This window comes from Dermacentor variabilis, chromosome 6 (assembly GCF_050947875.1).
Source record: "Dermacentor variabilis isolate Ectoservices chromosome 6, ASM5094787v1, whole genome shotgun sequence".
Taxonomy (NCBI): Eukaryota; Metazoa; Arthropoda; class Arachnida; order Ixodida; family Ixodidae; genus Dermacentor; species Dermacentor variabilis.
In genome coordinates, this window is record NC_134573.1 from 139230546 (window position 1) to 139246617 (window position 16072).

General features: G+C 42.8%; 1 protein-coding gene across 7 annotated transcripts in view; it reads left to right on the forward strand.

Annotated features, from left to right (window-relative positions):
• Window positions 1-15493, forward strand: part of LOC142585313 (solute carrier organic anion transporter family member 74D-like) — a 572676-nt gene extending 557183 nt beyond the window's left edge. For 3 of the 7 annotated variants that reach the window (XM_075695987.1, XM_075695986.1, XM_075695990.1), the window contains 6 exons: window positions 3252-3434; window positions 5340-5529; window positions 5897-6044; window positions 6664-6824; window positions 8966-9030; window positions 10680-15493. In XM_075695987.1, coding sequence (XP_075552102.1) covers window positions 3252-3434; window positions 5340-5529; window positions 5897-6044; window positions 6664-6824; window positions 8966-9030; window positions 10680-10996 — 1064 coding nt within the window. In that variant the 3' untranslated portion in view covers window positions 10997-15493. The remainder of the gene's footprint in view (window positions 1-3251; window positions 3435-5339; window positions 5530-5896; window positions 6045-6663; window positions 6825-8965; window positions 9031-10679) is intronic. The other 4 variants (XM_075695989.1, XM_075695991.1, XM_075695988.1 and 1 more) reach the window with 3 other exon arrangements.
• Window positions 15494-16072: the final 579 nt, after the last annotated feature.

The following is a 16072-nucleotide window of genomic DNA, read 5'->3' on the forward strand; positions in this document are numbered from 1 at the left end:
ACATTCTCACATGATATGAATTTGCCTCACTGAGAGTTGATTTCCCCACGCCGTAGCTGCGTCGCTGCAGGCATGCCGACTCAAGGCAGCTTGAACGCGCAATAACAGAGGGGAGCTGATCACCGGCGTTGTGGCGCGCTTCGGCGCATGCGAGTTGTGCTGCACCGTTCGCGTATTAGTTGACATGCGGACGTGAGCTTGTGCACGTCAGCATGCGTATGTCAGCATGCGCACGTCAGCATGAACGTCTGGCCTTTATGGTTGGGGTGCTTTGAACGCTCTTGTTCAGTGTGTCTCCCATCCATAGCATTTGATATTTGCTCCTTAAGTGTGTGTTTGTTAGCGTTAAGTCATCGTGTATGTGTCTTTGTTGTTCGAGTTGAGTCTGACGGTGGCTGCCATCAGATTTGAAAGTTTCAAGGTGCTGAATTTGAGAAAAATCGAAACTTTGTCTCAGTGAAATCATCTGCTTTCGAATCGAAACGTGCAGTAAATATTTGTGACTATAAACCTTACATCTATCACCTAAATTTCAAGCTGGGACATAAAGTTCTGAGGAAATTTAACGTTGTTGAATATTCCCTACTGCAATAAATTTTGTAGCTGGCTGTACTTGTGCTATATTGAGTGATTGATATTGCTGGCAAATAAGTTGTTTGTGTTGGTGGTGTAATGTAGTTACTTTGACTAAAACTGGCAGCCTGATGTGAAAAACATATTTAGGCGTCTCATATTCTCATTCATTCTATTTCTAAGTAAGTGCCAATTTACAGCTAACTATACCAGACACCCATTTAACCTTGCGGTGCCCAAACACAGTTCCACACCAAGGAAAACTGGAACAACTTGTTCAGCTTTATTTCTGTCCATGGAGAGTATATTTCTTCAAGAATAAAGAAACGATGAAAGGTCATTTGAGTTTAAACTGGATTAGTAATTTAGTAACTAAATAATTAGTCATTTGTTTGCTGAACTATCCAAAGCTGAAAACATGCTCCAGTGTGTAAACAATGCTACTATAGGCTATGCATTAAGTTTCCAATGCTTAAATCAGAATTTTGTGGTATCAAACTCAGGATAACATACATTGCAATTGCAATTTTCCTGTTGCTGGTGCTCTCAGTATCCTATAAATTGCCACTGTAACCTTTACTTTATTCAGCAGAATACTCAGGCACATGCTGCTGTGAACATTCAATGTGCAAATGCGCTCCCTTACAGAAAGAGAGTCGCAGTTTTCTGAAAGGCAAAACATTGACAGTGATAGCAAAGTATTAGACAACTGCACGAAGCTAAGTTCATAGTTTTTTTCTGCAGTATAAGTTGCAGTAAGCATTCCCTCATTAATTAATTTAACAAGCATGGTGTCACGCACGTGCGGGCAAACGTGATCATATCTCACTCGATCATCGTGAACGCTCGCTGTCACAATGCTGATGCGATGAAGAGCATTAGCAGCGGTGAGCAAATTCACCTTCGTGCTGCCTCTCGCTTACACGTGAACTAGGTGCATGACAAATGCAGCGCACACAAAACCAGGCACCGTTCACATAGCCTAGCCTGTGCGCACTCCGTAGATTGCCTCCAAGATAGGGCATGTGTGGCTGCCTTCAATGGCGCGATGTGCAGGCATGGTGGGAGTAGAAGAGGAGGTGCTTGCTAACCTGTCCGCCCCCTCCTTCTCCTATCCTGGTGCTCCTTCTAGTGCTCGTATACCGTCGGTCGTCTCCCCACCTCATTTCCCTTAAGTGCTCAACTCCTTGAGGATGTGCACTTAGGTGCGCATTCTTAGGTGCCTCCCTCCCGTGTACTCTTGATGATATGCCTCTTACGAAGCCATCATCATTCTCGGCTCACTCTTGCATGCTTCTCCTTGCACCGTGGATGCAATCTGATTGCATCTCGTCTTTATAGGAAACCTCATGTTGGCACCGACGATGGCGAAAATTTGCCTGGAGTCTCCATGTAATTGCTGTCACAATAAAAGTAATGGGATACAAGTGTAGACGTTGTGCATTGTTAGATACAGGACCTTTTTCTGAGCCTCCTTCGAGTTCACCAGACCACATCGAATCGCGCCACAGCTAACTAGGGAGCGCAGAAGCACGTATACCATATTCCCGAGGCGCCGCACGTGCAAGCAAGTTGGCGGCCCCCACCTCGTACGCCGCATCTGGAGCTATTCACTGCTTGACTCTTCCCGAAAGTGACGCGAGAGCCTGGCACTGTTCCAGGTAACGTGGGTCCGAGAGGCAAGACGGGTGTAATGTACCGTGAAGCCCTGGCAGCAATCCCCCCCGTCCGCCTTTGTCACGATAGTTGCAGACCGGGAAGGCAAGACCGCAGAGAGAAGTAAGCACTCGGACAATTAGGGACGAAGGAGCGACCCTCTCCGCCGGGTGTGACGCAATCGCATGGGTGCCTACCATTGGCCGAAAATGACGACACCTGAGCGGGCTCGCCGATTGGTCGAACGTGACGTGTCTTCGAGACACCGAAGGGCTTAAAAGCCAGAGACCGGGAGCGGCAAGAAGGGCATTCCTTGATTCATCTCTTTCGTGCTTCTTGCCATGGTCCGCAGCGTCCGAGTTGCTGCTGGCCTGTAATGACTCTATGACTGCTAATTTCTTGGTTGTCTTACTGTAGATAATGTAAATAAACCTCCAGTTTTTCATCCCGACGCCCTCCTCAACTCTTACAGCATGTAGAACAAATAGTTCTAGACACAGTATGACAATTGTTCACTCCTTCCTTTTTTTCAAGTTTGTGCTCTCGTGGTACTGAACATTGGAAATACACCATTTTAAGAGAATCGAAAACAGCGCAGGAACGGGATGGAGAAATACCTAGGATGAAGGAAATGCTGATGTTTAAAAGGAACACACGGATGATGCATGCTTTTAAATGCCAGCCTCTTCGCACATTCTAGCAGCACCACACTTCACACTTTCTTCTGCCTCTCCCTCTGCTGTTTCCTTCTGTTCCAAATTAGCATTACAAATTAGCCCAAATTAGCGCTCCTCTGCATTACATTTCACCATTTCAGGCATATGTTTTTATCAAATTTAGTATGGTTTCATGTCGTGTGCTTTATTAAGAAACGTAAAAGTGGTGTTCTACAGTGTGTAGCAGTGTTGGGTGACATGTTCAATGCTGTGTGTCCGTGCCTTGCTTTGCTGCTTCTGCTTTACGCTGCATGCTTGCTTTTCTACACCTTGCTTTGCCTGGCTGCTACTTATAGCTTTCTATAGGTGCTCTTTCTCTTTCAGATTTCCCCACCGCCATTCGGCGCCTTCTGAAGAACGAGATCCTGCTGTACCGAACGGCCAGCAGCGTCCTTCACATCTTGCCAATCGCCGGTCTCTACACTTTCCTCCCAAAGTATTTGGAGAGCCAGTTTCGGCTTACCGAGACCAAGGCCAACATGATCACAGGTGAGCCATGGGAGCCATCTCTTCTAATGACTGCTGAGGTTAGCAGCAGCATTTTGACCTGCTTCTTGCCACAGTGTTAAGTGTAATTGCAGCATCACTTCCCACTTAAAGGACAACTGCAACTAAGTCTCTCTTGAGCTTAGTTAAAAATGGGTACTACATGTTATAAAAAGTCATTGTGGCAACGTTGGAAGGTTGCCCCATAGTGGATGACAGGCAGTCCTAGTGGAGTGCTGCATGACTACACGATCAGACAGGCTCGATGTCAATCTCAGACTCTCATGTAGCCCACTGGAGGCTGTCCCAATGGTATTTTGTGCCTTTATATGCAGAATCAATGTAGAATTGCAGTATATGTGTGACCCAGCGAGCACCGGCACATCAGATCTGGCCATGCTTGCTTTGCAGGCATGATACTTTGCAGGAAAGCTTGCAGGCTTGGCTCCTTTTCGGACAATCAAATTCTTTCCAGCATGCAGTTGCTCAGTGTTAATGTCATTAGCAGGTAGTTGGAAGAAAAGACAACACATTTGCCTACAAGTGTACTCAACTCTGTTTTACTGTTATGGAGTCTTGAAAACACGGCTCTGTGGCAAGAAGCATAAAAAACTTGAGTATATTGGCGTTACTACTGTAACACAGCTATGGTTATACTGAAATTATCTTTTAACTCATTGAAAATAGGTCTCTTGTCTGAACCGTGTCTGTAAAACAGTTGCCAATATGCATCACTGTATACCAGCTGTAACTGCTTCTGTTGGCTTGCAATGAAATGGTTATTTAAATGAATTTAGGCTTAACTATTTATATTTTCAAACGGCCTTCTAAGAGGCATGTTGCATTTGACCACTTACTTTGTGTGAAAATTATGATGTGGCGGCCCTCACTGTAACTTCCCACATTCTTATCGCTTGCATTTTCTCTCAATTTTTACTATACCATAGTGGCTCACAGAGACCCACTCAATGATATTGATCATTTTTGTTTGTCTGTAAAGGCTATTATAACAGTTGCCAAACGCCAAACTTTCAAATGTCATGGTTGGCGTCTTTACACGCCGACCTAGAGTGTGAAAGAGGTTTTAGCAAGCTTAGAAAGGTACGCACCCAGTTTCGTGCCTCCACGTTAAAAGACAGTGGAATAGTTGCTGGTCATGAGGCATTCTCAGCCTCACTCAGGGAAGTGCCATGAACAGGCATTCGGCAAAGACTTCCTCAGGAAGGCCAAAGCTGCAATGGTTGTAGAGTTAGCCCAGCCCTCAATGTCCTAGGTGCAACAAGTTTGTTGTGCCGCATTTCACCTAACCAAAAGTTTCTGAACAGTAAAACAGTATTTTAATATTTCCTTGTGCAACTGTAGCATTTTTTGGCATCTCGTGTAGTATCTTAATTGCTCTGGGGTTGGTAGGTATGAACACGTGAACAACGCTAAATTACAAGCGCACTTTTCGTTGTCGTTTATATGCAACTGCTTCACTAATACAATTACAGAAGGATGGGCATGTTTGCTTGCCGACTGTGGGCCAGCCAAGCCAAGCCACTGGACAAAATGGGCGCGCGCATTCAGAATTCGCAATTTCAAGTTGCTTTGGCTGCATGTTTTACATTTTTTCCCCCCAGAATAGGTACCTTAAGCTGGGAGCAAATACATATTTGCTTTGCTGTGACCATCATCGTATCAGATATGGCATTTTCTGTTTCGTTACAGCAGCAGAGTAGCCATTGAAGTATAGCATGGGCAACCAGATTTTATATTTACTTTGCTATATACAATAATTCATGATATCTGTGTTTGTTGTTTTGCCCTTTGACGTAATAATAAAGGCAGCACTTGTAAGAGTGTATATCTGTTGTACATTGTGTCAATACTGAGAACAGTGCTGTTCTTCTCTTCTTGTCACCGCAGGGTTTGCTGGCATTCTTGTCATGGGTGTGGGCATTTTCGCCAGCGGGACGTTCATGCGCAAGTACAAGCCAAATGCCCGCTTTGTTGCCAAATGGATTGCATTCACTGCCCTGGCGTACTCCATTGGCATGGTCATCCTCATGTGGGTGGGCTGCCCTCTTGGAGACTACGTCGGCCTCAATTCAGAACAGTAAGTACACAACGTGGAGACAGGCTTCGACTATAAAAGACTCTTTTCAACCTAAACAAGCAAGATAGAGGTTCACAGGGACAGACTGCAAGTGATCAAGACTGGCCGAACAAAAGAAGCAAATTCCAGGCTATAGCAGTCGTACTCTCATGGAAGCTTAATGCGAAAGTGCCACCATAATTTAGATTTAACGGGACATCAAGGAAACCCAAGTGGTCAAAGTTAACCCGGGGCCTATGCACTATTGTGTCTGCCATAACCCCTGCGATGATTTCGGACATTTAACCCCACAAACCAAATCGAATCAAATGCAGATCAAACAAATCCGCTACATGTTTCTTCTTTCCTTTTCCTTTATCTTCTGCAGCAGGGACTTAGACTATCTACCTCCAGCATGCAACAGCACCTCGTGCGAGTGCAAGTCTGGGCTCTTTTCTCCAGTGTGCCATGATAGTGTGACCTACTTGTCTCCTTGCCTGGCTGGCTGCTCACAAGTCTCCGGCAGCGATCAGCAGGTGCGTTGCCCTGGGTCACTTTTTGCCATTGCCATCTACACATCGGCGTGCCGTATCGTATTGGATTCGTAATGACTGGGCATTACTATACTCCCTCAGTAACTCTGTGCAATGCAGTGAAAACATTGGGGTGCGTCAGCCAATCAGAAAAGATAATCAGGAGGGGTGCTTCTCTGTTATCCACCTCTGATCACACCATGCAATCTACTGATTGAGTGCAACGTACTGACTGAAATGTTGCCCCCACCGTTTGCTTTTCGTCGCGTGGTCATTTTCAGCCCATTGATGCCGCTCGCCAAACACGCGTCTGCATGACTTTTGTAAAAAAAATGTATGGGCACAAGCACGCAATGCTGCCAGAGCTCTAATGCCACAGTTAGTCCAAATACTTGTCATTGCTGTCATTACTTTGCCCTTCGAGCAGAACTGTAATTTTTATTAATGTACATATTTATGAGCGTGTATTTTTTAATGTGCGAGAAAGCGGCTGCTGCTCTTTACAGGCTTCACTTTCGTGTAATGACGAGTCCCTTCCACAGAGGGATCAGCCAATTTTTTTTAGCCCACCAAAGTTTTCATTTCGTTCTATTTTTTCTCTTTTCTTTTTTTTCTGTTACAGCCAAATTTTAGCGACTGCCATTGTACAGGAACCAACGAAACCATTATCAATGGGTTCTGCTCCCTCGAGTGCAACAGCCTCACCTGGTACATTGTCATCTTCTCCGTTTTCGTGCTCATACACTCGACATCTGAAGTTGGGTCCATGCTGCTGACTCTCAGGTGAGAAAAGTGGCGCGCTATTTTGTGCAAGCTCTGAACACAGTTCTGCACGCTGAGGCAGGTCAACGGGAGCGCGAACAACTTGCCCATCTCGAAATTAATTTGGTGTGTCCGACATACGTGCCGGTGGGCTCTGATTGGGTTTTTACAGCCTTCTCTTCTGCCGTGCACCTCCTCACTTCTTTGCACCTTTGGAACATGCTCTCTCTCTTTGTCTTTCTCTACAAGCTGTTAGTGCCAAAACTTGCGCGATGCCTTAAGGACAGGGTAGCTAAAGGAAAAAAAGTAGAGAAACAAATGGTGCACTAGAACGGACAGTGTACGATGGCCAGTTGGGCCATGCCAACATCGCGAAACCTGACATCTAACATGTAAAACATGTCATCAAAGTGCATCAGCATGGGATCTTGCGGCTGGAGAAAGATGTGACAGGCCCATTGTTGCGCCGAGAGCTTTGCAGTATTGTCGGTGCTGCAAGAAGGCACAGGCGCTAAGGACTGCAGTGATTGCTAGGAATAACTGATAAGCTTCAATGCCACCTAATAATGTGTTGGTTGGGTAGGCACATTTAATTGGTAAGACGCAAGTTGGATTACCCTAAAAGGCATGTTGGGAATCTTGTCTATCCCTACTATCCCTATCCCCTACTCCCTACTATCCCTATCCCTACTCTGCGGTTGTGTGTTTGTTGCCAAAGTCACGTTTTACTTTTAGCTCGGAACATGGTGAAGAGTCCTCACTGGACAGTGCTCCGACAAGTGACTGAGGATATTATTGCTTTACGCGCTGCAGAAAGCTTACAGTAATGTTAGAAAAAAAAAAATGCCTGCCCTTCAGCAACTTGAAATCCCCTCCATATTTGACTCTTATGGCAATGCAAAAACAAACATAGTGATGATAGGACCATTTACTTCAAACTTCGTGACTGAGCATTGGACTAAGCAGGACCAAAAATGAAGGAGCCTTATTACGGACGAAAGGGTGGGGTACTATTCGATAGTGGAGGATGCCATCGTGCGAATACAGTGGTCTCTGGGAAATATACTAATCTCGGAAATCATGCTGATGACAAAGCTCAGTGTGATAATGGGTGGAACAATGAGGGCCTCACTCTGTCGGCGCAGTGACAAAACTTTGAAGAGCATGGCCGAAACATTTGATGTAAAGGGTGCTAAAGTCAGCGAACGTAGCATTCGATTGCATGGTGCATTCAGAAACTTTTCGTGTGGAAAGATTTGTTAGGTGATGCCCTGTAATACCAGACACATTCCGCATCTTTTCCAAGGGCATGTTGCAATGCCTTCTTATTCAACTGCATCTGCAAGTCCACCTTGTTTGTACAGTTTTCTTAGTTATAACCAATTTTGCAATTTCTATGATAGCCCCGAGACGGCATCATGTGTTTATGTTTGAAATGATGGGTTCTTTCACTGTTTATATTTACTGTGTATTGCACTGTGTGTAGTGCTCTATGTGTTTGTGCTTTAGAGTTATTGACTAAATAAGAAATGCCAGAATAAAATATGCCGAATTTATTAAAAAAGAAAATTCAATCTTGGCAAAGAAAAGAGTTCATCAATTTAGAATGCTGGGACACAGAAAACAAATAAATAAAGAATAAATGTGCTGGCAAATGCTAATGCATTTACAAAGCTTCTTTATACGTGGTTTAAATGTCATTATAGAAACATTAAACTTACTGAAGGTTGAGCCTATGTCATTGTTACAAATGTATTATTTTTCTTTTCTTCTTTCGTTTCTCTTCTATGCAGATGGTATAACCAAACTATTTTTTATGATGTATGTTCAAATAGGAATGTATAATCTTATGCATGTGTGACTGTGTAACCAAGCAGATATTTAATGTACCTTCCCTGCTGTAATCCCTGACAATATTGGCAGTGTTCTTAAATGAATGAATGAATGAATGAGGATTCAGTGTCGTGCGAGGTTTTTGTGTTTATCTATGAAACAATAATTGTGAGTGCGTTGCATTATCAGGCTGAGAATTGTGCGAGTCTATAAATGTTTCAAACGTTCAACGCTGAGAGCATGTGAACATTCATTCCTTAATAATTTACTGCTTATTTCACTCGACGATGAGCCCGCACCTAAAGCACGAATCTTCCCCTGTTTTTCAGGTGTGTAGAATCGCATGACAAGGCCCTGGCATTGGGACTGATCCAGTTTGCCATTGGATTGTTTGGTAAGTATGAACTTCAAAAACGTGAGTGGTTTATTTCTTGCTGTTGTCAAACAAAGGGTTCTCAGTAGCCAACATTTGACAAGAGGACTTGTCATTTTCAGGGCAAAAACTGCGTTCCCTGGCAGTATTTACATAGTTCACTCTCCCTCACCCCAATTGGGAGAGGAGAATAAGTGAGTTTTAAGAAGTAGAGGTGGCAAAAATGGAAAACAATCTTCACGTTAATGCAGGCATAATGGAACCGGTGGGCCTAGTTTTTCCTGAAAACGGAACATGAGAAGGGATACAGTTTTGACAGTAATGCCTGGCGACTTTGTTCTTTATATTCAGGTGTCATAAATGTAGAATTTTTTTTTTTTTGACAGTACATTGAAATTTAGGTGATTAACTACGAGGATGCACATATCAGTTTTAGCAAGTGATTCAGATGTGTATTGATTTTTAAAAATTTTACTCCCTATTTACTCTTTGGATGAATATTCGTAACCGGGTTTGTTATAGGGCTGGTCAGTTAATAAAAATGTGAAGAAACTTGGCTATGAGTTTGCTTTCCAAAAACTCAATTTAAACCAAGTGAAACTGTTCAAAATGGTATGAAGAATTGAGTTGTTTTGGGAGGTACCATTCACCCTGTGTCTCATTTGTGTCTGTGCAATTAAAATTTATTTTTAAAATGTTGAGTGCGATCAAATTAAATGAGATTTAGCCTCCTGCAGCTACCACTTAAGAGGAAGCTTTAGCTCGGGTGCTCCTATCTAAACACACGTAAAAGGAGAATTCGTTTTTCTCGGCAACCACTGCTTCAAATTTGACGAGGTTTGTTGCATTTAAAAGAAAAACCTAAAATCTAGTGAATGTTGGTTTCTAATTTTTTATTTAGGTTGTCAATTTTTTATAAAAAATTGGTAAAAATAAAACATTTCAGAAAACGAAACTACCAATTTTACAACCCTAACTCAGCAATGAAAAATGATATCGTCGTTATGTGAATTGCATTTGATAGTACATCTAAAGTGGACGAAATTGACATGTTACACATGAATCTGAAGAAAATTTATTATATGTAAATACAACTTTTGCAGAACCTTTGTACACAACATAACGAATTCACGTAAAATATAAAATTACATATCAAATTTGTCTGCTTTCAGTGGTCTAGTGGATGCCGTTTACAGAACTGCGATATTTAGTTCTTGATTCAGAGCTATTTGTAAACTTCGTACTTCTATTCTTTTTAAACTTTCATATTTTTGAAAAATCCTTTTTACAAAATTAAGGCCCTAAATTGAAACTCCGCTTCAAGCAGTCACTGGAATTTAACTTTCTCTTTCAAATTCAACAAATTTCATTAAAATTGGTCTAGGTGTTATCTCAGAAAAACGTTTTTGCATTTTACATGACTAGGCTGTGTCAGAGTTGGGCCAGAGCTAAAGCTGCCTCCTAATGGTGAATGTAGTTAGAAATCAAGAAGGTAATTGAAGCTAGTCAAAAGCAACTTGGCCTTGCATAGTACCTTTCTAGCAATGATATTAACTGACCAGACACTGTGCCATCAAACTCACTTGAGTACATCACAACTGCCGCTGAAAAGTTTCAATCACGCCGGCTCGCTAGGCTATGTCTTACTGATCTTGTGCGCTTGTCTGCAGGGAATGTGCCTTGTCCCATTATCTACGGTGCGGTCGTCGACTCGGCCTGTCTCTTCTGGGAGGACAACTGTGGCGAGCCTGGGGCGTGCCGTGTCTACGACCCCACCAAGTTTCGCATGGTGTTCCACGGAGTCACGGCTGTCATCATGTTTGTGGCCTTCCTCGTGGACGCCGTCGTCTGGTACAAGGCCAGCTCTATCCATATTCACGAAGAGGAGGAGGCCAAGGATGCCGCCGTTACAACGGCAGCACACGACGTGGCTTCCTCGTCCCCGACAGTCCCGACAGAGCACCCTGAAACCGAGTCGTGTGTGTGAGCGAGGCACCCACCTCCATCTCTGCAAGAGTTTAGGGCTTTACGTCAAGAAGGATGACGCTGTGGTTACACTGGGCCTCTGACTCTCGCCTTCTTTTTTTTTTTTTTTTCTCTTCCTCTTCTGGTGGAAGTAGTTTGGGCAGCGCTCATGATGAGCCCTTCAGATCATTGGTGCAGCAATCGTTCAGTCTTCGATGTGCTTGTAGAGCCGTCAGGTGAAACAACCGGTCTGTAGCCCATCTCGACACTTTGCTGCTGCAGCACTAGCAGTCCGAGGCCATTCGGTTCACGTAGGGACAAGAAACACCGCGTCTCCAAAGTGCCAGTCTTAGGTACCTTCTGCCCTAGATATACCGCCGCCGCCCCGCCTTTGCGTGGCCCACGTGATTCTTAAAACGAGTTTGGAAGTGTCGGTTTCCAAATTTCACATACATGTTGTCTGTTAGTGTGGCCCTAATGTGTTGCTGTTGTGAGGCTGGCAGTGTCGGTGGTCGCACCACGACAGGCGCAGGACCACCTATGGCGTTTTTTCACAGTTGCTCCACAGAATCGGTGAGACGAAGAGTGCGACTCTGGACACTTGCTGCACTTGCGGTTGCATTGCCATGCGGCTTTTTTTGAGACCGCACCGTTCACGCTCCACGAATGGACTACTGTATGGACTTCAACAGAACTCGTCCCACCAGTTTGAGTAGAGAAGAGGAGGAGGACCCACGTTGTTTGCATCGCTGGACGATAGTGTGCACATTTGTGTTGTATAAGAATGACTCCATGCTGTGTGTTGTGGCTTGTCGTGTGGTGGTGAAATCACACTCCCGTAACCGCGGTGGTTCTTGTTGCTGGATCAGCGTGAGAAGGGCAGCTTTTTGAGATGTGCACATGGATTCTGTTGTTTAGGAGGTCGCTGTTACCCCTTTTTTGCTTTTTTTTTTCCGTCTAGATTTGTTATGCTGCTGAGTTAGTTACTTGAGCGAGAGAGAGAGAGAGAGAAACCTGAATGAAACAATTTCAGTGGAATGTAGTGTTGCATTGCTGAGATGGGAGTGTTGTTTATTGAACAGAGCGCTGATTGTCACTGCACGCAGTTGGAGAAAGAAAACGCACAACTATGGGAGAGCTTGTTTCCTGTTCTCTTTTTTCCCCCTATTTGTGCATATTCTGTCCCCTTCCCTTGTTTTTGAGTTTAGTAATATATGAGACCTGTTTGACAAAGTAGCGTTCCTTTTCGTTGGGTGAGAGTCATCCAAACTGTGTCGCGCAATGCTGTTTGTATGCTTCTGACGTCAGACCGAGTAATTCATCACAGCTCCAGCATTTGGAGTGTGTATTAAGTGAAAAAAAATCACCAAGGTGAATGGTGCACCTAACACTCTATGTTTACGGTACCTCTCTAAAAATTTTATGTCAAATTTTTTTACTGTTAGAGGTGGCCGTGAGCTTAGATTAATGATTGAAGTTAACCCGTTATTTAAGCTGCAGTATCTTTTAAATAAGTGCTTGCACATGATGAAACAGTGCACACGGAAATCATTTAAGAGATCTTATTGTTAAGCTCTGTCGCTCGCTCAAAGCAAATGAGCGCAGCATTTGCTTGCTTGAGAATTCTAAAAATCCATACCTACCCTTATGTGCCTGCATGCAACCGCTAAGGCAAATATGATTTGTCAGTGTTTCTGAAATACTCTCTGGACAGAGGAACTTGTCCTGCTGAAGACAGGCATTGAGTTCTCTTGGGCTACTTGTTTACGGCACAGTTTTAAATAGTGTGCAAGAGGTGCCTGATGCCACCGAGAGCCGGTACAGCTGTTTTATTGCAAATGCACCTTTTATGCCACTCCCTGCTCGGACACCGCATGAACATGGTGGAAAACATTTATGGTTTACCAGTTAATTTGATCAGGGAAAGGGAATCTGTGGGATGCTTACAGTTATGTTTGTGTACCGTTAGTTCCTTATCAGACATGCTCCTTTCACTCTTGATGTTTGCCCTGATGCATACATTTGTGAATCACAGTATAGTCTACGGTTAAAGGGCTCACCCACTTGCTATTTGGCTACCACTTAAAGCTGAATTATAACATGAAGGCATCGATACTATCTTTTAGTTCATAGATGTTAGCCTTAATGTGTCCTAGCAGCCATATTCTTGCTCCCGACGTAGATATGTTTAGGTTATGTTGGCTTTATTACCGGCTAGGTGTTCACTTTTAGAGTGTTCCGTCCTGTACTTGCAGCAATCCTTGCAGATGCTCTGCTTGTTTGGTGCAGGTGTTTTTTTTTTGAAGAACACTAAACGTTGTGTCACCCACAGTGACGGGTTAGCTAATATTGTGGCTTGGCTTATTCACGCTCCAGTTCTGTTCTAAGGTGGCATTCAACGTAAGGTGGCATTCAGTATCAGGTTTAGCAAGCAATTGCCGTCCGCGATCACCAGACTAAAGCCACTTGATTTTACAACCCACCGCCACCACACCAGTACTTGCCTGTTCTTACCTGAATGAATTGTACATCTCCTCTGTGGCAACATCGTATTAATAAGGTTCACTTTCCCATTGAAAGGAATTGGTGTACAGTCAAATCTCGTTTTAACAAACAAAACAAGGATATAACAAATGATCAGATATAACAAAGTAAATCTAAAGCATTTCTCACTGATAAGAGCATGTAAGGAATATATGCTCATTACAAATATTGGATATAACGAAGGTATTTCTGTGTCAGATGTGGCTTTGTTACGAGATTCGGCTGTAAAACCTGCAGCTTGCACAATCTGAATTGCAGCATTTAATGCCGAATCAGGGTCTCTCCTGTGTTGTGAGTAATGTCCGTACACTGCATAACTGTAATTGTACACATGTACCCCTGGCGTAATGCAGGCTTACGTACGTGGGATGTAAGCTCATGGGTATTGTCTCTTATACGCACATGTAAAAGCGGACTCTTGTCAATAGCAGCATGTGGGAGTTTACTACTGCTAGGCGTGCTTTGTCATAAGCATTCCCCTCTACAAGAAATCTACAGAAGAAAAAAAGGTGCTGTTGATGAAATCACGTTAAGAAATCAAAATGTTTTGTAAATATGTATGTGTGTCTGTAAATGTGTATGTATGCATGAATGTTAGTTGTTGCTGGAGATGTGTTATAGAGAGTTTTATAACATGTGGCTTAAGAGACATCTACGAAAGAAAGAAATTTAAGCATTTTCTTTTTTTGGCAAGCCTGTTGAAACATTTTTCACCAAAGAAACACGTGTGCTTACAAAATATGAATCATGCCACGCTGTTAACAGCGAAAGAAATTGTTTCTTTGTTCTTAGCTTCTGCCGATAGAGTGCTTCTTTTTTTTTAGGCATGTTTTTCATAGTATTTAACCAACGCGCTTACCATACAACATTGTATCATTGCATCTGTCCTATAGGTGCACCCTTGAAATTCGACGTAAAGTTTTTACGCATTTTCTGCCTTTTTATGAATAAGCATTTCCTTCATTGTCACGTCAGGTAGGACAAGTATTCTGCTTTGTGGCTAGCGAAAATTCTTCATACAGCAGCTGGGACGTGAAAAGTACTTGCATTTGGCTGAGCGTTCAGTACTGGCTACTACATAGCAATGTACGAGCATCTTGCGAGACGTTATCAGAGAAGCAGTTTTCACACTGTAAAACCCAGCGCTTTTCCTATTCGAAATGCCCGATCTCGGTGCCCGCTTAATGCATGCGTCACAGCATTTTGGTTTGTAACGTTTTTTCCCTTCATTTATCTTTGCAATCATTAAGATGCACATTATCTGCATAGTATACGTCTGCGATCACAGTAAACTTGATTGTGATGCCGAGTTAGTTGTGCACCTGTCCTCTATGGGACCTTATTTTTGTAAAAAAGAAAACATGCGAAGTGAAAATGTGGAATAGTATATTTGATTGTTTAAAGTCACATAAATAAATAAGGTAGTTTTCTAAACAAATGAGAAAATTGCTGGTACAAGCTTCGATGTGTAACAGCGAATGTTCGAAACAGAATTCACACAGTGTTTGACATTCTAGGGAAGGGCAGTTGGTGAAAGCATAGCAAAAGGATAGTCACATTGTTTATTCAGGTGATGAGTGCCGTGGTGCTTTGTTTATACATGCTGTTTCTATTGAAACACTGATGTGGTGTATATGACAATTAGCATTGAGACGTGTTTAGTAGTTTTTGATGAGGCTTTCTGAGCAAGTCGTTTTCGACATGTTGGTTATTGTTGTTTCTTTTCACCCTTGTAGCGTTGGCCTAAATGCCAAATACCCTAAATTCATAGCGCGAAATTGTGAAATGGACCGTTTGTTGTCAGAATTGTGAACACAAAATAAAACACCTTACTGACTCTTATCACCACCTATAAGTGTCTTTTGTTGGCAGTTGATAACTAAAGAGCTGGTTGGTACAAGAAATGCTGTTGGTGGTTGCAATTGTCTAATTATATATTTCAGTAAAGCCTCAATAAAATAAAATTGTAGAATGAGCCAAGAATACTGTATAACCATTATTTCGCTATAAACATTTGTTCACCCTCATAACCAACATTGCCCATTGGGGGGTGGGGAATTACAATTACCTTTTCATACTTATTACTTTATTATAATTACCTGTTTTGTTATGATGAGGTTTTGCTGTATGAAATCCTATGTACTGCTGTCCCATGGGTGATGCTACCATTTTATAAAATTTTACACTAGATATAAGCGATCATGTATTTGCTTTTGGTAAAAATGTGCTGCTTGGAAGTAGCAGATCGAGTAGATGTTGAATGAAATTCTGCTCAGCATCTTTCTGGTAGGATCACAAATATACTTGGCAGATTCTAGTGATTTTTACTGCTGTTTTAGTGTAATCTACAAGAATAAAACGCAACACTGATTATCAGTGCCCAAGTTTAAATGCCTGTCGATACACTCTTGCATCACATTCTATCGGGTGTTCTTACGATGGAGAGTTTTTAAAGACTGCCTGCAGCACAATTCTAATCCTTGAGGTGAATTGTTCGAAGAAGTAGACATTACTTGGGCCAGACATGAAGATGCGCAATTTACTAAACAGAATT